The sequence below is a fragment of the Salminus brasiliensis genome, chromosome 22 (assembly GCF_030463535.1).
Source record: "Salminus brasiliensis chromosome 22, fSalBra1.hap2, whole genome shotgun sequence".
Taxonomy (NCBI): Eukaryota; Metazoa; Chordata; class Actinopteri; order Characiformes; family Bryconidae; genus Salminus; species Salminus brasiliensis.
Genome location: NC_132899.1, coordinates 27,004,962 through 27,020,779, shown reverse-complemented (window position 1 = coordinate 27,020,779; position 15,818 = coordinate 27,004,962). Strand labels below are relative to the sequence as shown.

General features: G+C 36.7%; 2 protein-coding genes across 2 annotated transcripts; one reads left to right on the top strand and one right to left on the bottom strand.

Annotated features, from left to right (window-relative positions):
- Positions 1–342: 342 nt before the first annotated feature.
- On the bottom strand, positions 343–2,090 carry rbp4 (retinol binding protein 4, plasma). The gene is made up of 6 exons (XM_072667248.1): positions 2,061–2,090; positions 1,795–1,903; positions 1,563–1,699; positions 1,346–1,452; positions 775–987; positions 343–563 (listed from the first exon to the last, which is right to left on the bottom strand). Exons 2-6 carry the CDS (start codon positions 1,894–1,896, stop codon positions 550–552), a joined length of 573 nt encoding a protein of 190 aa, XP_072523349.1. The 5' UTR covers positions 1,897–1,903; positions 2,061–2,090; the 3' UTR covers positions 343–549.
- A 3,642-nt stretch (positions 2,091–5,732) lies between these two features.
- On the top strand, positions 5,733–15,793 carry pde6c (phosphodiesterase 6C, cGMP-specific, cone, alpha prime). Its single transcript, XM_072668114.1, has 22 exons — positions 5,733–6,200; positions 7,541–7,693; positions 8,031–8,120; positions 8,205–8,345; positions 8,463–8,537; positions 8,632–8,696; positions 8,803–8,869; positions 9,066–9,113; positions 9,347–9,496; positions 9,623–9,766; positions 9,852–9,917; positions 10,327–10,473; positions 10,720–10,827; positions 11,368–11,477; positions 11,594–11,681; positions 11,784–11,884; positions 11,978–12,085; positions 14,508–14,571; positions 14,681–14,755; positions 15,090–15,173; positions 15,365–15,518; positions 15,747–15,793. The coding sequence occupies exons 1-22, from the start codon at positions 5,733–5,735 to the stop codon at positions 15,791–15,793; spliced, it is 2,553 nt and encodes an 850-aa protein (XP_072524215.1).
- Positions 15,794–15,818: the final 25 nt, after the last annotated feature.

Sequence of the window (15,818 nt, the reverse complement as noted above, 5' to 3'; positions counted from 1 at the left end):
GACAGCTGAATGACATATAGAACTGAAAATGTTGTACTTTTAGAGGAATTTATAAATAAAAAGTGTGTGTTATTATGTATATTATGTATTTTAGTTTTTACATACTGCTCTACTTTGTACAGATTTATGTGATGCACCTCATTTCCACCAGCGCAATACATTTGGTGTAATGTAGGGAAAAAAGCTGCTAGTGAGAAGTTTATGTAAATAATATGTCTAGACTGATTTTACAGCACCATCTGGCTGAAGGTGCCATTGCCCTTTATGACACTCCACACTTTCAAGGTCATAAGTGCCCTTGGTATAATCCATTGTTTACGTTAGTAACCAGTCTCAATCATGTTCACAAAGAACACTTTTATTTTAAAGTCATACAGGCTACACAATAGAACCATGGTACTTTAAAGTTTTGTCATGCATTACACTTTTTCACACTGTTTCTAGACACACCCACATTATTTAGTCCTATTTATGATTTGTATTTACATTCAAACCAGAAGTAAAAAATATGAAAGTTTACATTCTTGCTAGTCCTTGAGCAGAGCAATTTTAGGCACAGAAACCTGCAAAGACAGAGAAAGGTTTGTAGTTATTCAATTTGTCATTACATTGGTATCTAATAACTTGTTATCTGACAAGCATTATTCAAAGAGTAATGTTATGGCATTGAATTACTTTATATTTCCATTACATTTTTTAAAATAAATTACATTATAATTTAAGTTCTATATATAAGCTGTAAAACACATGGCTAAAGAAAAAAACATTCTTTACCATTGTGCGCAACCCTCCTGTATTTGCCCAGAAAGCAGATTTCCTGCTTCTTTTGGGTCACAATCTTCTGGTCCTCAGGCCTCAGGCCAGTAGGATGACGGGAGAAAACAAAGGAGTAGCCATCCAGGCAGGTGCCATCAGTATCCAGCTCTCTGCAGGCATAGTGTATGGCATAGTTTTCATAGTCTGTGTCAACAATCCAGTGGTCATCATCTGGTGTAAAGGTCAGAAACGACACAAGAGTAGTCATTATACTGTGGTTAAGTTGCAGTAATAGGGGTATATGCACTTTGACTGACTAATAACCAATATATTGGTACAACATTTTAATAACAGTTTAAAAACAATGTGTCTATGGCTATCTATGACAACACTTATAACAGGGGGCTATATAGGCTTTATATTTTTTGGTATTGAAAAACATTGTTAGATCATCATGCTTTCAACAATATTTTTGTATAATGTTAATGATGTTTTCTCAAACACAAGTTAGCATTTATTTTTCCTTTTTACAAAAATGTACCCTATATTCTGGGTAGCTTTTTCCCCACTTGTAAATGGTTTAGCTTACATCCAGTCTGAAGATAAGCAGCTGCACCCCAGTACTTTAGCTTGAACTTGGCAGGGTCTACAGTGTCCTCTAAAGACCCAAACATGTTGGCACACGTCTCCCAGTTGCTAAAGTATAAAAGAATCAAGAAAGAATGGTTACCATTAAGATGAAAATCTGACAATGGTTCTTAGTTTATGTACTAACTATGGCTGTACAGAACCAATATTGAACTTACTTGAGAATGATAACTCTGCCAACAGCAGTGGCTGTCATTCTGCCATCATCCTCCACTTTGTAGTTGGCGACAACATTATCCAGAAGGAAAAGTCCCACTGGGTCTTTTTTAGCTACAGCATACCACGTTCCTTGAAACTGCAAGATTAAGTCACTACAGTAAGATGAAATGTTCATATTTGCCACTTTCAAAAAACCATGTACATTGAATTAAATTAAGCAGCATTACTTACCCTATATTTATCAAAGTTCTCTTTTACTGGGACGTTGCTAACCACACACTCTTGTGCCAAGCCTGTTGCCAGGATGCAAAAAAATCCCACGAACCTTAACATTTTTTGTCTGCAAAAACAGGACTAGCTTTTAAAACTGAGAAACCTTCAAGAAAGCAACAATTTAATATAATTTCCAAAGATTCAGTTAATAGTAGTCACTGTTTTCCAGATGATTTCATATGTTCTCTTAAAAATAACAAAAAGCCCTTTTTTCTATCTCATACCTTTTTGAGGCGTACCGGATGAGAATCAGTGCAGCACTCTGACTTGTTTGTTACAAACGGAGCTTATATAGTGTCTCTACCCACTTTCATTCAATTTCGCAATCCCACTTTCCAAACTATTTGCCCTAGTCTTTCATTGGATTGTTTTTTTACATAACACCAGGTGTCCAACAAATCTCCAGGCCCCTGTACCTCCTCAAAATGCCGTTGCGTAACCAGGTTTCGAAAGAACCTTTAAGGGTTAGGATAACATCTGGAATTCCATATATGCTGCATATGGCCCAATTATCTTTTCAGCCTATGCATGTGCTCTAGGCATTCTTGTCAACATGTGTAGACATGTTGATGTCTACAGACTTTGACTTGACTAATACACAATTTTTTAAATAAAAAAGCACAAAACAGAACAATATGCCTCCAGTTTTAAATTCCTGATTTAATCATCATCCTTAACACACTGACATGTTCTCACAGCAGTGTTAATACTTTTGTTCTTTCACACAATGTAGAGTTTTGATCTGGTTCCCAAAAGTCTTTCAACTGGTTTTACTCATGCATAAAATATTATTTTGTTAAATATTTTTAAACGTATTTCAATGTATGTACATTTATATGTTAAATTGTACACATCACACATGAACAACAACCATTGTTTGGTGGGATTCACTTTTATATGTAACACTGATGTGACTCACATGTGTCCGGGGTCCAGTATCCTTGCCTTATCTCTAAGTAAAGTTCATTGGTTTGTCCTTTTCTAATGACCTGAATAAAGGGCCCCCTTTCATGACCTGTTACACTCATACTATTACACAAGCTGCAACCTGATTAAACGGCTTTCACTTGAAGATACTGCCTTGCAAGGTCTATTGCATGGTCATGCAGGTAGTTATATTGTTTGTTTCCAGGCATCTTTGTAACAAATTGCACCAGTTCATATAATTAATTAGCTGCAGTATTTCTTTTTAGTATTTTTTTATTTTTCAAAGCAACAAATCCATACAAAAAACAAAAAAAAAAATTATATATATATATATATATATGCAAAGGCTTATTTATACACTCATCTGTCATGTAGAATTATGAAGTTAAAATAATGGTCATAATGATCATAGTTATATATAAAGAAAAATGTGTGAAAAAAAATATCCAACTCTTGCAGCATGGGGTGGATTGAATATTGTACTGGTAGAGGAAGGAATAAATTCACGCAAATTCTGGAAGCAAACATAACACTCCTTATAGATAGCATTATCTTATCTACTGATGTTTTTATTGGTTAATATGCTTTAGGCCAAATTATCTCAAGCAGTGGACATTGTGTTTGTTTCAAGTCTTAGGGACTTCAGTTTAACAGAACATTTCTGCCTGATGGAAAAAAAAAGTTTTTTTTTGCCAAGTGAAAGTTGATAGGATAGGGTTGCACCACCCCCCTCAATCCTATTCAGTTTCGTCCCATCCAAAAGGGGGGTGGCCTTAACTACACTGGCTGTCTTTCAATGGCAATGGAATGTTGTGGGTTCTATAGAAAGAAATGCTGTACATGTTCTGGCAAAAATAGAAGAGGAGCAGCCCAAGGCTCTGCATGCTTTTAGCAGGAATATCTAATCACATTTAGTTCCTGCTTGCTGCTGCTGCAGTTTTTTATTGTTATGGAGATCATTGTATTATGAATGGCTTTTATTTCTGCTCTTAAAACTGTTTTTATGCTCTTATTGTTTTTCCCACTGTGCTAATCATGAAGTGGAATAAGTAACCTGTAAATTAAAAGTGATAGTTCAAGCATTCAAAAGTAAGGTAGTCACAGCCTAATGGTTATAGAAGCAGGCTTGGGTCAGCAGCTCAATCCCCAGGGCTAGCATGGCTAAAATGCCTCTGAGCAATGCACCCAACCATCAATAACTCCTTGAGTCCTGAGGTGGCTGGCACTGCTTTAGGTGTGTGTACTCACTGCCCATAATTTAGAATGTGTGTGTGTATACTGTTATGGCCATTAAGGATGATCTTAATAGAAGGAATATTTTAAACTGATATTCATTCATGTGTACAACTAACATACATTTCCAAGTGTAACATATATTTTTATATTTTATATATATATACTGTTACATTTTAACAAAAACTCAACACTAAATGTTGTTGATTCTATTCATGTGGAAATTATGTACACTAATCACCCAATACAAGCACTTACTTGCTTACTGGAACTGTGACCTATGCTCAGTCACACTGCACCCACTAAAGACTTCTCCCCACTCACACGACACTTAAATTCACATCTTATGCAATGTATAAATATGTAAATACTAATGTAAACATTTCATATAAATATTAACCTATGCATTTGATGTATAGTATATGTATAGTGGATGTATAGTGAATGTACAGTGTACATTGTTGCATTTGTGCATATATTCTTATATATTTCTTATTATGTTTATATGTGTTTTTACTACTGTGAGAGACTATGCACCTATGTTGTTCCATGTTGCTTTCCATAATATAACCATAATATAATGGTGTCTTAATCTAATAGAGTTTGCTTTAACTACTGCTGATCAGACTGCTCATGTGCAGACATCTTTTTTCCCTGTAAACTTGTGTGACCAATCTGCTCTGCCAAAACCCTTCAAGGGAGGACATCCTAGTAATCACTTTTACTTAATCCTGGATTTGTTGTGCCAAGTATAAAAGTTGTAAAGCTTTCTTTGGTCTGACTGATGTCCAGACTCTTCTCCCTATCTTCTTTCTAAGGCAGAAAAAAAGGACATTGACCTCTTTTATATTCAGCAGACTAATCCTATTGTTGGAAATAGATCTTGGTGTCCACTCACTAGCACCTCTGAGAATTTCCCTTCTCATTTCTGGTTTTAAGGTCTGAACAGGACAGTGTATGTCTCAATATTCAGTCACCCATTTCACCTTAATGAGCAACACTCTTTTAAATATAAGATATTTAAAAACTTTCTTTTAAAAACACATGGTTTTCTACAGTGAAACAAACAAACAAAATTATTTCTAGTCACACAGCCCCCAACCAAACAATGTTGTTCAAACATTCTTTTCTTGCCAATTTGTATACAGATATTTTCAGTTTTAGAAGTATCTAGGAACAACCCCAATTTTTCTATTTTCTTACCAACCCAATGTTGGTTTCTCCAGCATGTCACTGACAAAATGGGATGACAGATAAAGCAAAAACTCAATATAAATAATGGTTCTTGCTGAACAAGTAAGATCTATACCATCACTGCCCATTATGGACCACAACTTACAGAGAAATGGTGGCTCATTGTGACACTTCTCTGCAGCATAAACCAAGAGACATGGCCTGTGATTGGATTGCCAAATATAAAATGATCAGCACAGGGGATTTGCAGGTTAAGAAAGCTTAAGAGGGGGGGAAGGGGGGTGGGTAATGTCATGACGTCACTTTAATTAGCGGCCACTTTGATCCCTTCAACCCCGTAAGCCACTGTACAGTCTGCTAGGTTGCCAGAGATCAGGCGGCTTTTCTTTTGAAGTTGGTACAGCTCTGTAGCAGAGGATGCAGCTCGGTAAGGAAGAAGAACACTGAGCTACTGGTGCTTTCTTTCAGTCTTTTTGTGGGTGATGCATTTCTGAGTGGAACACCCTTTGATACCCTAGGAAAAGTACACACCTTGATTCAAAATGGCAGACAAGGACAGTGTGGAAAAATACTTGGAGAACAATCCTCAGTTTGCCAAAGAGTATTTTGACAAGAAGGTACGAGTGGAAGTCATCTCAGCATCTTTCACTGAACAGCTTGACATCAAAGACCCATCTTCGTATAAAGAAGTTTCTCAGATCCAGGAGGCCACCATTATCTTTGACCTGATCCGGGAGCTGCAGTCTGAAGCGGTAATGGAGAAAAGCATGCACAAAGTTATCCAACGGATATGCATGCTGGTCAATGCTGACCGGTGTAGCTACTTTACACTCCGAGCTAGAAATGGAATCCCCGAACTGGCTACATGTCTTTTTGATGTTACCCCTACTTCCAAATTTGAGAGCAACCTGGTAAACCCGTTGGCCGAGATTGTTTTCCCCACTGATATTGGCATAGTTGGCCAAATAGCCACGACCAAAAAAGGAGTTAACGTTCCAGATGTGAAACAGGTGAGTGGGGGTCATTACAATTGGATCAGTCTATTGCTTTTGTTTAATGTGAGGTTTACTAAGATGTGTTGTTTAGTTGATAATCAACGTTTGAAGAACTTTAAACAATGGCTACATGTATGAAGAACAAAATACATGTATGAAGAACAAAAATGTTCTTAACAAACCTTTCATATTTATAAATGTCAATAAAAGTAGTTTTTTATAATGTTGGTTTTATGTGGTAATGAGCTTTCAGCAAGCATATAACAACAACAAAAAAAAAATCTTTAAAAAGCTTTTGCTTTACAATTATTTTTAGCATCAGTCTTATAGACCGAGACCAAGAATAGGCTCTTTGCTGGATTATAGACTTGTGTGGTCCAATCCATGTATTAAGGATGTTTAACACTGTTGTCCCTAAGTAACAGCAGTGCCATATATTCAGAACAATTCAATAAAAGTTCATTTATTGTTCACTAAATCAGAAAAATGTATGTAATGTAAGTTGTGAAAATGAACTGAAATTTATTACATGTACATTAGGGGAAACCATTATTTGCAACAAAATGGATTACACATGTATAGCCTGTTACATAATAAAGTAAAAAGAGCACTGTAAAACTGTTGTGACAGTTAAATGGCAAGTCAATCTGATTAAGAACTATTAGATCTACAGCCAACAAAAGGAGCATGTATAGCAACTGAAACAAGATTAGACCAAATCAAAATCAGAATCAGATTTATTGGCCAAGTATGTTCACACACAAGGAATTGTCTCTCGGCTGTTAGTGTCTCTCTAGTATTAACAATATACATCTACTCTAAATATAATTTCCAGACAGGAGTGTTTTTTTATAATGCAGTTAATACACATAAATTGTGTTTTCCCCTGGTGTTAAAGCCTCATCATAAATCACAGTCACATACAACAGGTAAAACTTTAGTTTCAGTCAAACTAGTGCTTCAATTATATGTGATTCATAACTTAATAACAAAATATGAGTAGGCCAAGAATTGGACAGGAAATAAAAAATTTATCAGGACAGATTTTGCTCAATATTTTGAATTCATTAACTTTGATGCTTCTGTTGACAAGCTGACTGGGTCTGTATATGTAAATATAATATAAAGTCATTTACCTCAGCGTAAATGGTGTAAAACTCCATAAAGTACTAGTGTATCAATGTCTTTTTATAACTAAGTCAAATCGATGTACATTCATATATGTAGCTCATACATGTTTTAAGGCACCATGTTGCAATTAAATAAACTATTACAGGCTCTTTTTATAATCTCAAACATATACATAATTCAAAATTAGATAATGCACAATTAAAGTTTTCTTCTGTTTTTCCAAGAACCCCAAGTTCAGTGACTTTGTGGACAAGCAAACAGGATACACAACCAAAAATATGCTGGCTGCCCCCATTATGAGTGGAAAAGATCCCCTTGGAGTCCTTATGGCATTAAACAAAGTAGGAGGCACGGAATTTACCAAAGCAGATGAAGATGTAAGTCTCTAAACAGTCATTAAACATAACACATTCAAATATTGTGCAAGACTATCCTGACATAACCTAGAACAAACACTTATAAACTCTTCTTGATACTTTAATTACGTCAGCTGACCTAATGTAAATTCTCTGCAATTATATAAAGTGATTTTCATACATAGGGGTTTGACTTAAAAAATGTTGCTTTCTTAAATTTCAAGAAGTCTTTATAACCACTGTGCTAGTACCAGTAACATACATTAACCATTCCACTGCTATTGTAGAGAGCTTTATACAACAAAGAGGAACATCAGCATTAGGCTAATATTACTAACGAAATATTGTTTTCTTTAAGCTCTTCAACAAGTACCTAAATTTTGCCTCAGTCGTTGCTCTTCAGCACCACACCAATTATATGTGGAATGTGGAGTCAAGAAGAAGTCAGGTAACTCTTCAATAGATATAAGCAATTTGTATTTGCTCAACCCTTAATTGTAAACACAAGCACTTCCGCTTTCTAATACCACAGGTCCTTCTCTGGTCTGCTAGCAAAGTGTTTGAGGAACTAACAGACATTGAGCGACAGTTCCACAAAGCTCTTTACACTGTGAGGACCTACCTTCAGTGTGAGAGATATTCTGTGGGGCTACTGGACATGACCAAAGAGAAGGTAGGTCCTTTATTTCTTCATTCAGGATAACTATCAGTCTTAATAATATTCCTTGCAACAGTATTCCATTGCAGACTGATTCCCACCACTCATCTTTTGTGTCTGCTGTTAATTTAGGAATTCTATGATGAGTGGCCAGTTAAACTGGGTGACGTGGAACCGTACAAGGGACCCAAGACACCTGATGGCAGAGTAAATGTCTCTTCACTGTCATTTAATTCTATTCAATAATTCAAACAATGAACACTGATTTTGTGTAACTAATGTCCTTATATATTCTTCATAGGAAGTCAACTTTTACAAAATCATTGATTACCTATTAGAAGGCAAGGAAGAGATCAAAGTCATACCGTGAGCATTGTTATACACTGTTTAGGGTATTTCATAAATCATGTTAAGCCACAATATATACCATTACTTAGCCTTGCTTTAAGTTGGTTTTTGTGCCTGTTGGCAGGGGACCTCCTGCGGACCACTGGGCCCTTGTTAGTGGCCTCCCAACCTATGTAGCTGAAAATGGCTTTGTGAGTTCTTTTCCATTCAAATAAATAATCTCACACACACTCAGTTGATAATAGTTTGATTCTTACTTGGGACTCTTCAGTTGTACAACATGGTCTAAAATGACAAATTACAAATGTGAACATCTGATGTACTATTGGTATTTAGCATATAGCGTAAACAAAAAGTCAAACATTGATATTTGTTTTCTGTTTGCAGATTTGTAACATGATGAATGTTGCAGCTGATGATTATTTCACGTTCCAGGTAGGGTTTACATAACACTCTGAAACTGACTTAATAAACAGTATGAGACTAATATTCCAATCTAGTGACCGGATATGTTTCCAAAGCATTTTTGCCTCCTGGCAGCGTGCAGACCCAGTAATGTTCATAAACAGGAAATCCATCTATTGGACATCACAGCCTTCAAGTAACAACGAATCATTTCTTAGTAAAGCATAAAATCTTTAATTACAACTTGTGATTTTTGCCCTTAGAAAGAAGCTGTGGATGACACAGGCTTTGTCATCAAGAATGTTTTGTCTCTTCCCATTGTCAACAAAAAAGAAGAAATTGTGGGCATTGCCACATTCTTCAACCGGAAAGATGGCAGGCCATTTGATGAGCAGGATGAGCAGATCACTGAAGTGAGACTACCTTCTTCAAAGACATTGCTTTTCTCTGGGGCAATTCATTGGAATCTACATTTATTCACAATTCATTTACTCTTTGGTACAAATGGTCTATTAATCTTCCAAACCATTCCTTTGCAGGCCCTGACGCAGTTCCTGGGATGGTCTGTACTGAACTGTGACACATATGACAAACTGAACAAAACGGAATGGAAAAGAGAGATTGCGCAGGAGATGGTGCTGTACCAAACTAGAGCCACTCTAACAGAAGTCCAGGAGATTCTGGTGAGGCTAATGTCTGACAAAGACATTAGGATAAGTCAATGTTACTGCAGCCATGCTACATATATTCTTGGTCTTTGCCTTGCAGAACACTAGGGAGAAGTTTGACATGGAACCAGAGGACTGTGATCAGAAGGAGATGTATAAACTCTTGGTAGGTCTTCTTCACATAACCAGTAGCTCTTTTTTTTTATTGTCAAGTCATTAATAATGCAAACATCTACACGTATTGGTTTATAATAATGGTTACATGTTATGAATTGTTTAATAGTGCAAAATATTTTATACATGTTAGACAAAAACATAGTAATATTAGACCAAACAGATATGAATCACAATGAAATGGATTAGAATAGAATATTAAAAGTGATATGAGTGATTAAAAGCCTTTTGCCTACATGATGAGGACATAATTGAGGTTCAAATGCTCTGCTCCAAAAAATGTATTAGTATAATTATATTGTATTGAAATTATTTTTTCATCAGCATACCAGCTTTTGTTTGCAGTATAACTATAAATTGTGTGTTATCTGACTTACATGATTCACAATGCCCATGCACAGAGAACAAACATACCTGAAGCCAAAGATGTTGACTTGCTGGAATTCCACTTCAGCGACTTCCCGCTGTCTGAGTTTGACCTTATCAAGTGTGGTATTCGCTGCTTCTTTGAACTTGGTGTGGTGGAGAAGTTTAAAGTGCCACCGGAGGTTCGAGAAGTTTGTTTTTGATCTTGCTTTCCAAATAATACAATGTGTATAAGCCAACTCTTCAATTGAAATGTCATAGTAGAACTATATGCCCTATACTACCAGAACTTGGTCCTTCCTATTAGTTATGTCTGTTTATAGGGATATAACATAATAGCAGAGTGATGTTCTTTTAATTGGATTTAAAGTTATTGCCATGCAGTTCTGAGTGGTATAATGGTGATTTATTCTCTAAACTCAATTTAGATTCTGACCAGATGGATGTACACAGTCAGGAAGGGTTACAGAGACATTACTTACCATAACTGGAGACATGGCTTCAATGTGGGCCAGACTATGTTCTGTTTACTGCAGGTGAGTTAAAGCAACCCTGTTTCGTTGCTAATGTAGATGTGCAACAGTTTGAGTGGAATCCAGTTGATTCTAGGATCTATACTTTGTGTAAATCTAGGAACACCTGACAGCCACCAAATCTCATCCCCTGTTTAGCACTGACACATGTGTATCCTTCAGGTCCCCATTTAGCTGCCAGAGGGGTCTCTGATATATGTCATGTTCATTAAGGTATCCAGTGAAAGTTGAAAAAAGGGGGAGGGAATATACGTGACCTGGCCCTCACATTGTAGCAGCCCTGTGTTTGAAATAGATCAGCACCAACTTCGATCATTTTAAACACGTGGCCTTTCACTGGGTGCTAGAGTTAAGAGTTATAAGAGTTGAAAATGTGTATAGATCTTGGGCAAAATTTGTGAATGTAGGCCTTTGGACAACCATTGGACATTGAACCCCTAATGTATGCAGATTTTGTTGATGTTTCCTGAACCTTAATAAATATTTTCCAGCAAATAGACAATGTCATAGTCCCATGCCATGGAATATTCTTTTCCTAAACAGACTGGAAGGCTGAGAAAATACTATTCAGATCTTGATGCCTTTGCAATGGTGGCAGCTGCTTTTTGTCACGATATTGACCACAGGGGTACCAACAATCTCTACCAGACTAAGTATGAAATTAGCTATATTTTATATTTACTTTACTTATTATTTTACTTTTTTAAGTAATCTGAAATGTCACTTGTTTTGACATTTGCTCATAATTCTTACCTTATTCCTACTGTAGGAGTGCATCACCTTTGGCTAGGCTGCATGGATCTTCCATTTTAGAGAGACACCATCTTGAGTATAGCAAGACTCTCATGGGAGAAGAGGTTTGCAACCTTACATCATACAACATACGTTTATTATTTGCTGATTATTTCACTAAAAGGCATGATCTGCTTCACTATTTCATTTCTTTTGGTCCTCTGTAGGACTTAAACATTTTTCAGAGTCTACAAAAACGGCAGTTTGAAACTGTGCAACACTTACATGATGTTTGCATCATTGCTACAGACTTGGCGTTGTACTTTAAGTAAGTATTGTTACTCTTATTTGCGTTAACAAGACGTTAAAAACGTAAAAAAAAAAAAAAAAGTTGATCTTAATGGTGTTTTTGTACCTCCAGGAAAAGAACAATGTTCCAGAAGATTGTTGATGCCACAGAAACAATGACGGATGAAAAAGAAGCCATTGGTTATGTGTCCAACAACCCTATAAGAAAGGAAATCATCATGTAATAAACATTTGTTTAGCATATAAACTTCCAGTGCCAATGACTAGCATATCAGCATTTATTTACGTGTACCCTGATTCTCTGAAACAGAATGAAGTACCTAAATATGGGAAATTGTGTGACCAACCACAGAAGCATCAATGGCACAATGTCTGGCACACTTGATCGATCTTACATACCAATCAAGTTTGTGATTCTGGAGCCAGATTAGTGCTGTGGTGAGAAAGGTGGAGAAATTCTCCAAATGCTCCTTTGCCTAGGAGGGAAGATATTTCTGCCTTCAGCACACAAGTCTCCCTCCGCTGCTGAGTATCTCAATGCTGCTTATTCTAGCATACTGTTTCATATCTGTTTCAATCTGTTATCTGTTTTTGGCACAGAAGGAAGGTAGCTGCTTAGCAGTTAGAGGCCTTGTGCAACTTGGATTAAGTTAAGTCAGAATCAATAGAGATGGAAGGCTCAATTTGAGAGCTAACAAGGCAGGAAAAGACAAGACAACCATATTCACCATTTGTGTCAGACACAGATGGAATTTGGCCTAATCCATCCATGCAGTGAAGACACACATACATACTAGTGATCAAACACACAGTGAGCACACATGCCCAGAGCGGTGGGCAGCCATCATCGCGGTGCCTGGGGAGCAGAGAGGGTAAAGGGCCTGGCTCAAGGGTATCAAACCCACAACCCTGTCATCAATAGCCCGATGCTCCAACTGCTGAGCCACCACTCCAAAATAGAATCATTATTCTGCATTATCATTATATATATATATATATATATATATATATATATATATATATATATATATATAATAGCATCTCTACTCTAATGGGCAACTCTATGTTAATAATTTCTACATTCCTTGGAATTCACAAAGCATGGGATCTCCTTTAAGGAACTGCAATGTGCATAAATCTCTCCAGGAGATCCACCAGCATAGTGTGACAATGAGCACAGCTGTCTGCGCTGGCTTGTAAGCCTTAAGCCTGTTTTACATCTTTATACATGATGCTTGCTAATATTATGGACCCACAGGCCACTGGGTCAGAGTGAGTGGAGTCCTTTGTCATGTAGGAATCAGACTTGGACTGCAGGTTTGTGTGATGACTGCATGTAGGGATTTAGTAATAACAGTGAGTGGACTCGCTGCAGTAAGATAGCTTGCTGTCATGCATTATCTCAGAAAGGCTAGCTTACTGTAGCATGTTAGCTAGAGATGACTCATTAAAATGCATTATCTTTGGCTCCATATGCATATTGAAATATTGAAGGCTATTTAAAGGGGCAAGCCAGGCTGCAGATATTTACTTGGAAGGAAACTTCCACATTAGGCAACATGACAGAGAACAGGCTCACTGTTTTGGAATAGTTACATGAAAAACCATCAAGTCCACTTTAATGGAAAGAGAAGTAGAATTAAAAGCCAAGAGAGATCATGTCTGTGATTGGTCTGTCAGGTGACAGTGCCATTGATGCTGCAGTGGTCCCTTTTTAACACTGTCTTTTTTTCTATTTAGGCATGTTTCCCCTCCCTCCAAATGTCTGCTCATTGGTTTCCTTTTGAAATTACTGCATGAATTATATCCGATTTTGGGCAAACTAGGGCATTGTTTTAACAACCAATATGTGAACATACCATAACAGGCATAAAAGTGCATTCAGAAATCTGCACAGTTTTATGTTGTAAAGCAGTTTCATTACTATGAAATTAGACTATGAAATTAGGTCATACTTTCTTACACTGTAAAGCAGGGTTGTGAGGTGGTGTCTTAAGTTGGGAGTGCTGAATTATATATATATATATAAAAAGAACAAAACAAAAAAACAAGGTTCACAGAGCAGTATATAGATAATGTAAATAGTGGCATCCAGTGACCTTATATGCTTGTTAAGTTATTAGATAATTTTATTCAATTAGTAATTACTATTAAAAAAAACTACATAAAAAAAATTGATGACATGTGGCTTGTTAATTAACAGTCAAGCAACATGCTGAGGATTCAACACTCGCACTCTAAGTGGGAGATACAATTATGTTCACAATAAATTTACTGTGAATTTAATTGAGTTAATTGAATTTGAGTTTGAAATGCAACATAATGCTACAGTTCTATAGCACTTTTCTTTGCTTGTGTTTTAGCAACTTATGCGAGGGAAGCAGGTCATTAAATTAAGCCATTGCACTATTTTATATAAATAAAGCATAAAATAACAATATAAACGTCACCTTAAGGATAGTAGAGATACACATCTGTCTATATTATTATTGTTTAATTACCTTTAGCAGTTGTAATCCTGAAATCTTGGACATGTAGCATTTTTAGCACTCCCTTACTTCCTGATTCTCTGTTCTATATGCTACAATTTTGTGATGTTTACAGGCCAATGTATCCCACCCCCTCTTTCTGGCTCAATATAGGGCAATGATGATGACTGGCTGTGACCTGTCTGCCATCACAAAGCCATGGGAGGTCCAAAGCAAGGTCAACACCTCTGGTTACTGACAATTACACAAAATGTGCTTCTTAGAGATGAATCCAGAGTGTGGAGCAGCTTTATAAACATTGTAGTATCTGTCTCTCTCTTTCTAAGGTTGCTTTAATGGTAGCTGCTGAATTCTGGGAACAAGGAGACCTGGAGAGGACTGTGCTCCAACAAGAACCCATTGTAAGTGCCTGGATTGCCTGGTTAGAATTTGATAGAATCTGATAGAATAACATGGAATATTAGATTTTGATAGAATATTAAATGTTAGTTAAAGGCCAGGTGACCAGCTATATAATATCTACTTAGTATTAAAATAGTATTATTGAAAACTGTTAAAAGAACAGGTTCCTGACTTCTCTGTGCACTGCAACCATTGCATGGATTTGTTAAATTCAATTTACAGGACACCTGATTTACAGTACTTGTATTGTAGTGTATTGGAATCTTAAAATGTTTCAAATTACCTCCTCTAGACCAAATCAATGTCTGAAACATGTTTGTGATCTTCCCTCAGCCCATGATGGACAGGAACAAGTCGGCTGAACTGCCCAAAATGCAATGCGGTTTCATTGACTTTGTCTGTTCATTTGTTTACAAGGTAAATTAATCCTTTAAGATAAGATACTCTTTGGCTGTTCCATTAAGATAATGTCAGTTGTATCTTGGTAGTGGAAAAAAATACCAACCTACCAAGAACTCACCTACTAGTAACACTGACATCCAAGTTCTCCAGTTGAACATAGGGTCAGCTTGTAAGTGCTTGTGATAAAAGTGTCTTCTCCCATGTAGGAATTTTCAAGGTTCCATAAGGAGATCACACCCATGTTTGATGGCCTGAACAACAACAGGACCCACTGGAAAGAGCAGGCTGATGCTTATCAAGCCAAACTAGATGCAATTGCTAATGAGAAGAAGAAAGTAGAGGAAGCAGAGACTAAAAAAGGTGTTCTTCAAAATCACAAAATTTCATGCTTTTTATGTGTGCCTCGTCTTGCATGACATTCATTATGTTACAATGCCATTAGATTCCATGCTAATATGTTAACCCCAACACATAGTAATGCCGGATTAGTACAACATGAGTTATTCTAAGGGGAGCACATTAGAACTTATTGGAACTACTGGCTCTAAACTTTGTACTCTTTTTTCTGTCCATATACTTCTGGAACAGAAGATGGAGGAGAAGGAGGGAAATCAAAAACCTGCACCATTTTTTGAAAAGCAACGTTGGGCAGAGAGCCTA

Coding starts and splice junctions, on each gene's coding strand:
- rbp4 (XM_072667248.1), bottom strand. CDS start 1,896: ATGTTAAGGTTCGTGGGATTTTTTTGCATCCTGGCAACAGGCTTGGCA. Junction 1,453..1,562: donor GGCAGAGTTATCATTCTCAA/GTAAGTTCAATA, acceptor TTTATACTTTAG/CAACTGGGAGACGTGTGCCA. Junction 988..1,345: donor TGCTTATCTTCAGACTGGAT/GTAAGCTAAACC, acceptor CCTTTACACCAG/ATGATGACCACTGGATTGTT.
- pde6c (XM_072668114.1), top strand. CDS start 5,733: ATGGCAGACAAGGACAGTGTGGAAAAATACTTGGAGAACAATCCTCAG. Junction 8,346..8,462: donor TGGACATGACCAAAGAGAAG/GTAGGTCCTTTA, acceptor CTGTTAATTTAG/GAATTCTATGATGAGTGGCC. Junction 9,767..9,851: donor CAGAAGTCCAGGAGATTCTG/GTGAGGCTAATG, acceptor TTTGCCTTGCAG/AACACTAGGGAGAAGTTTGA.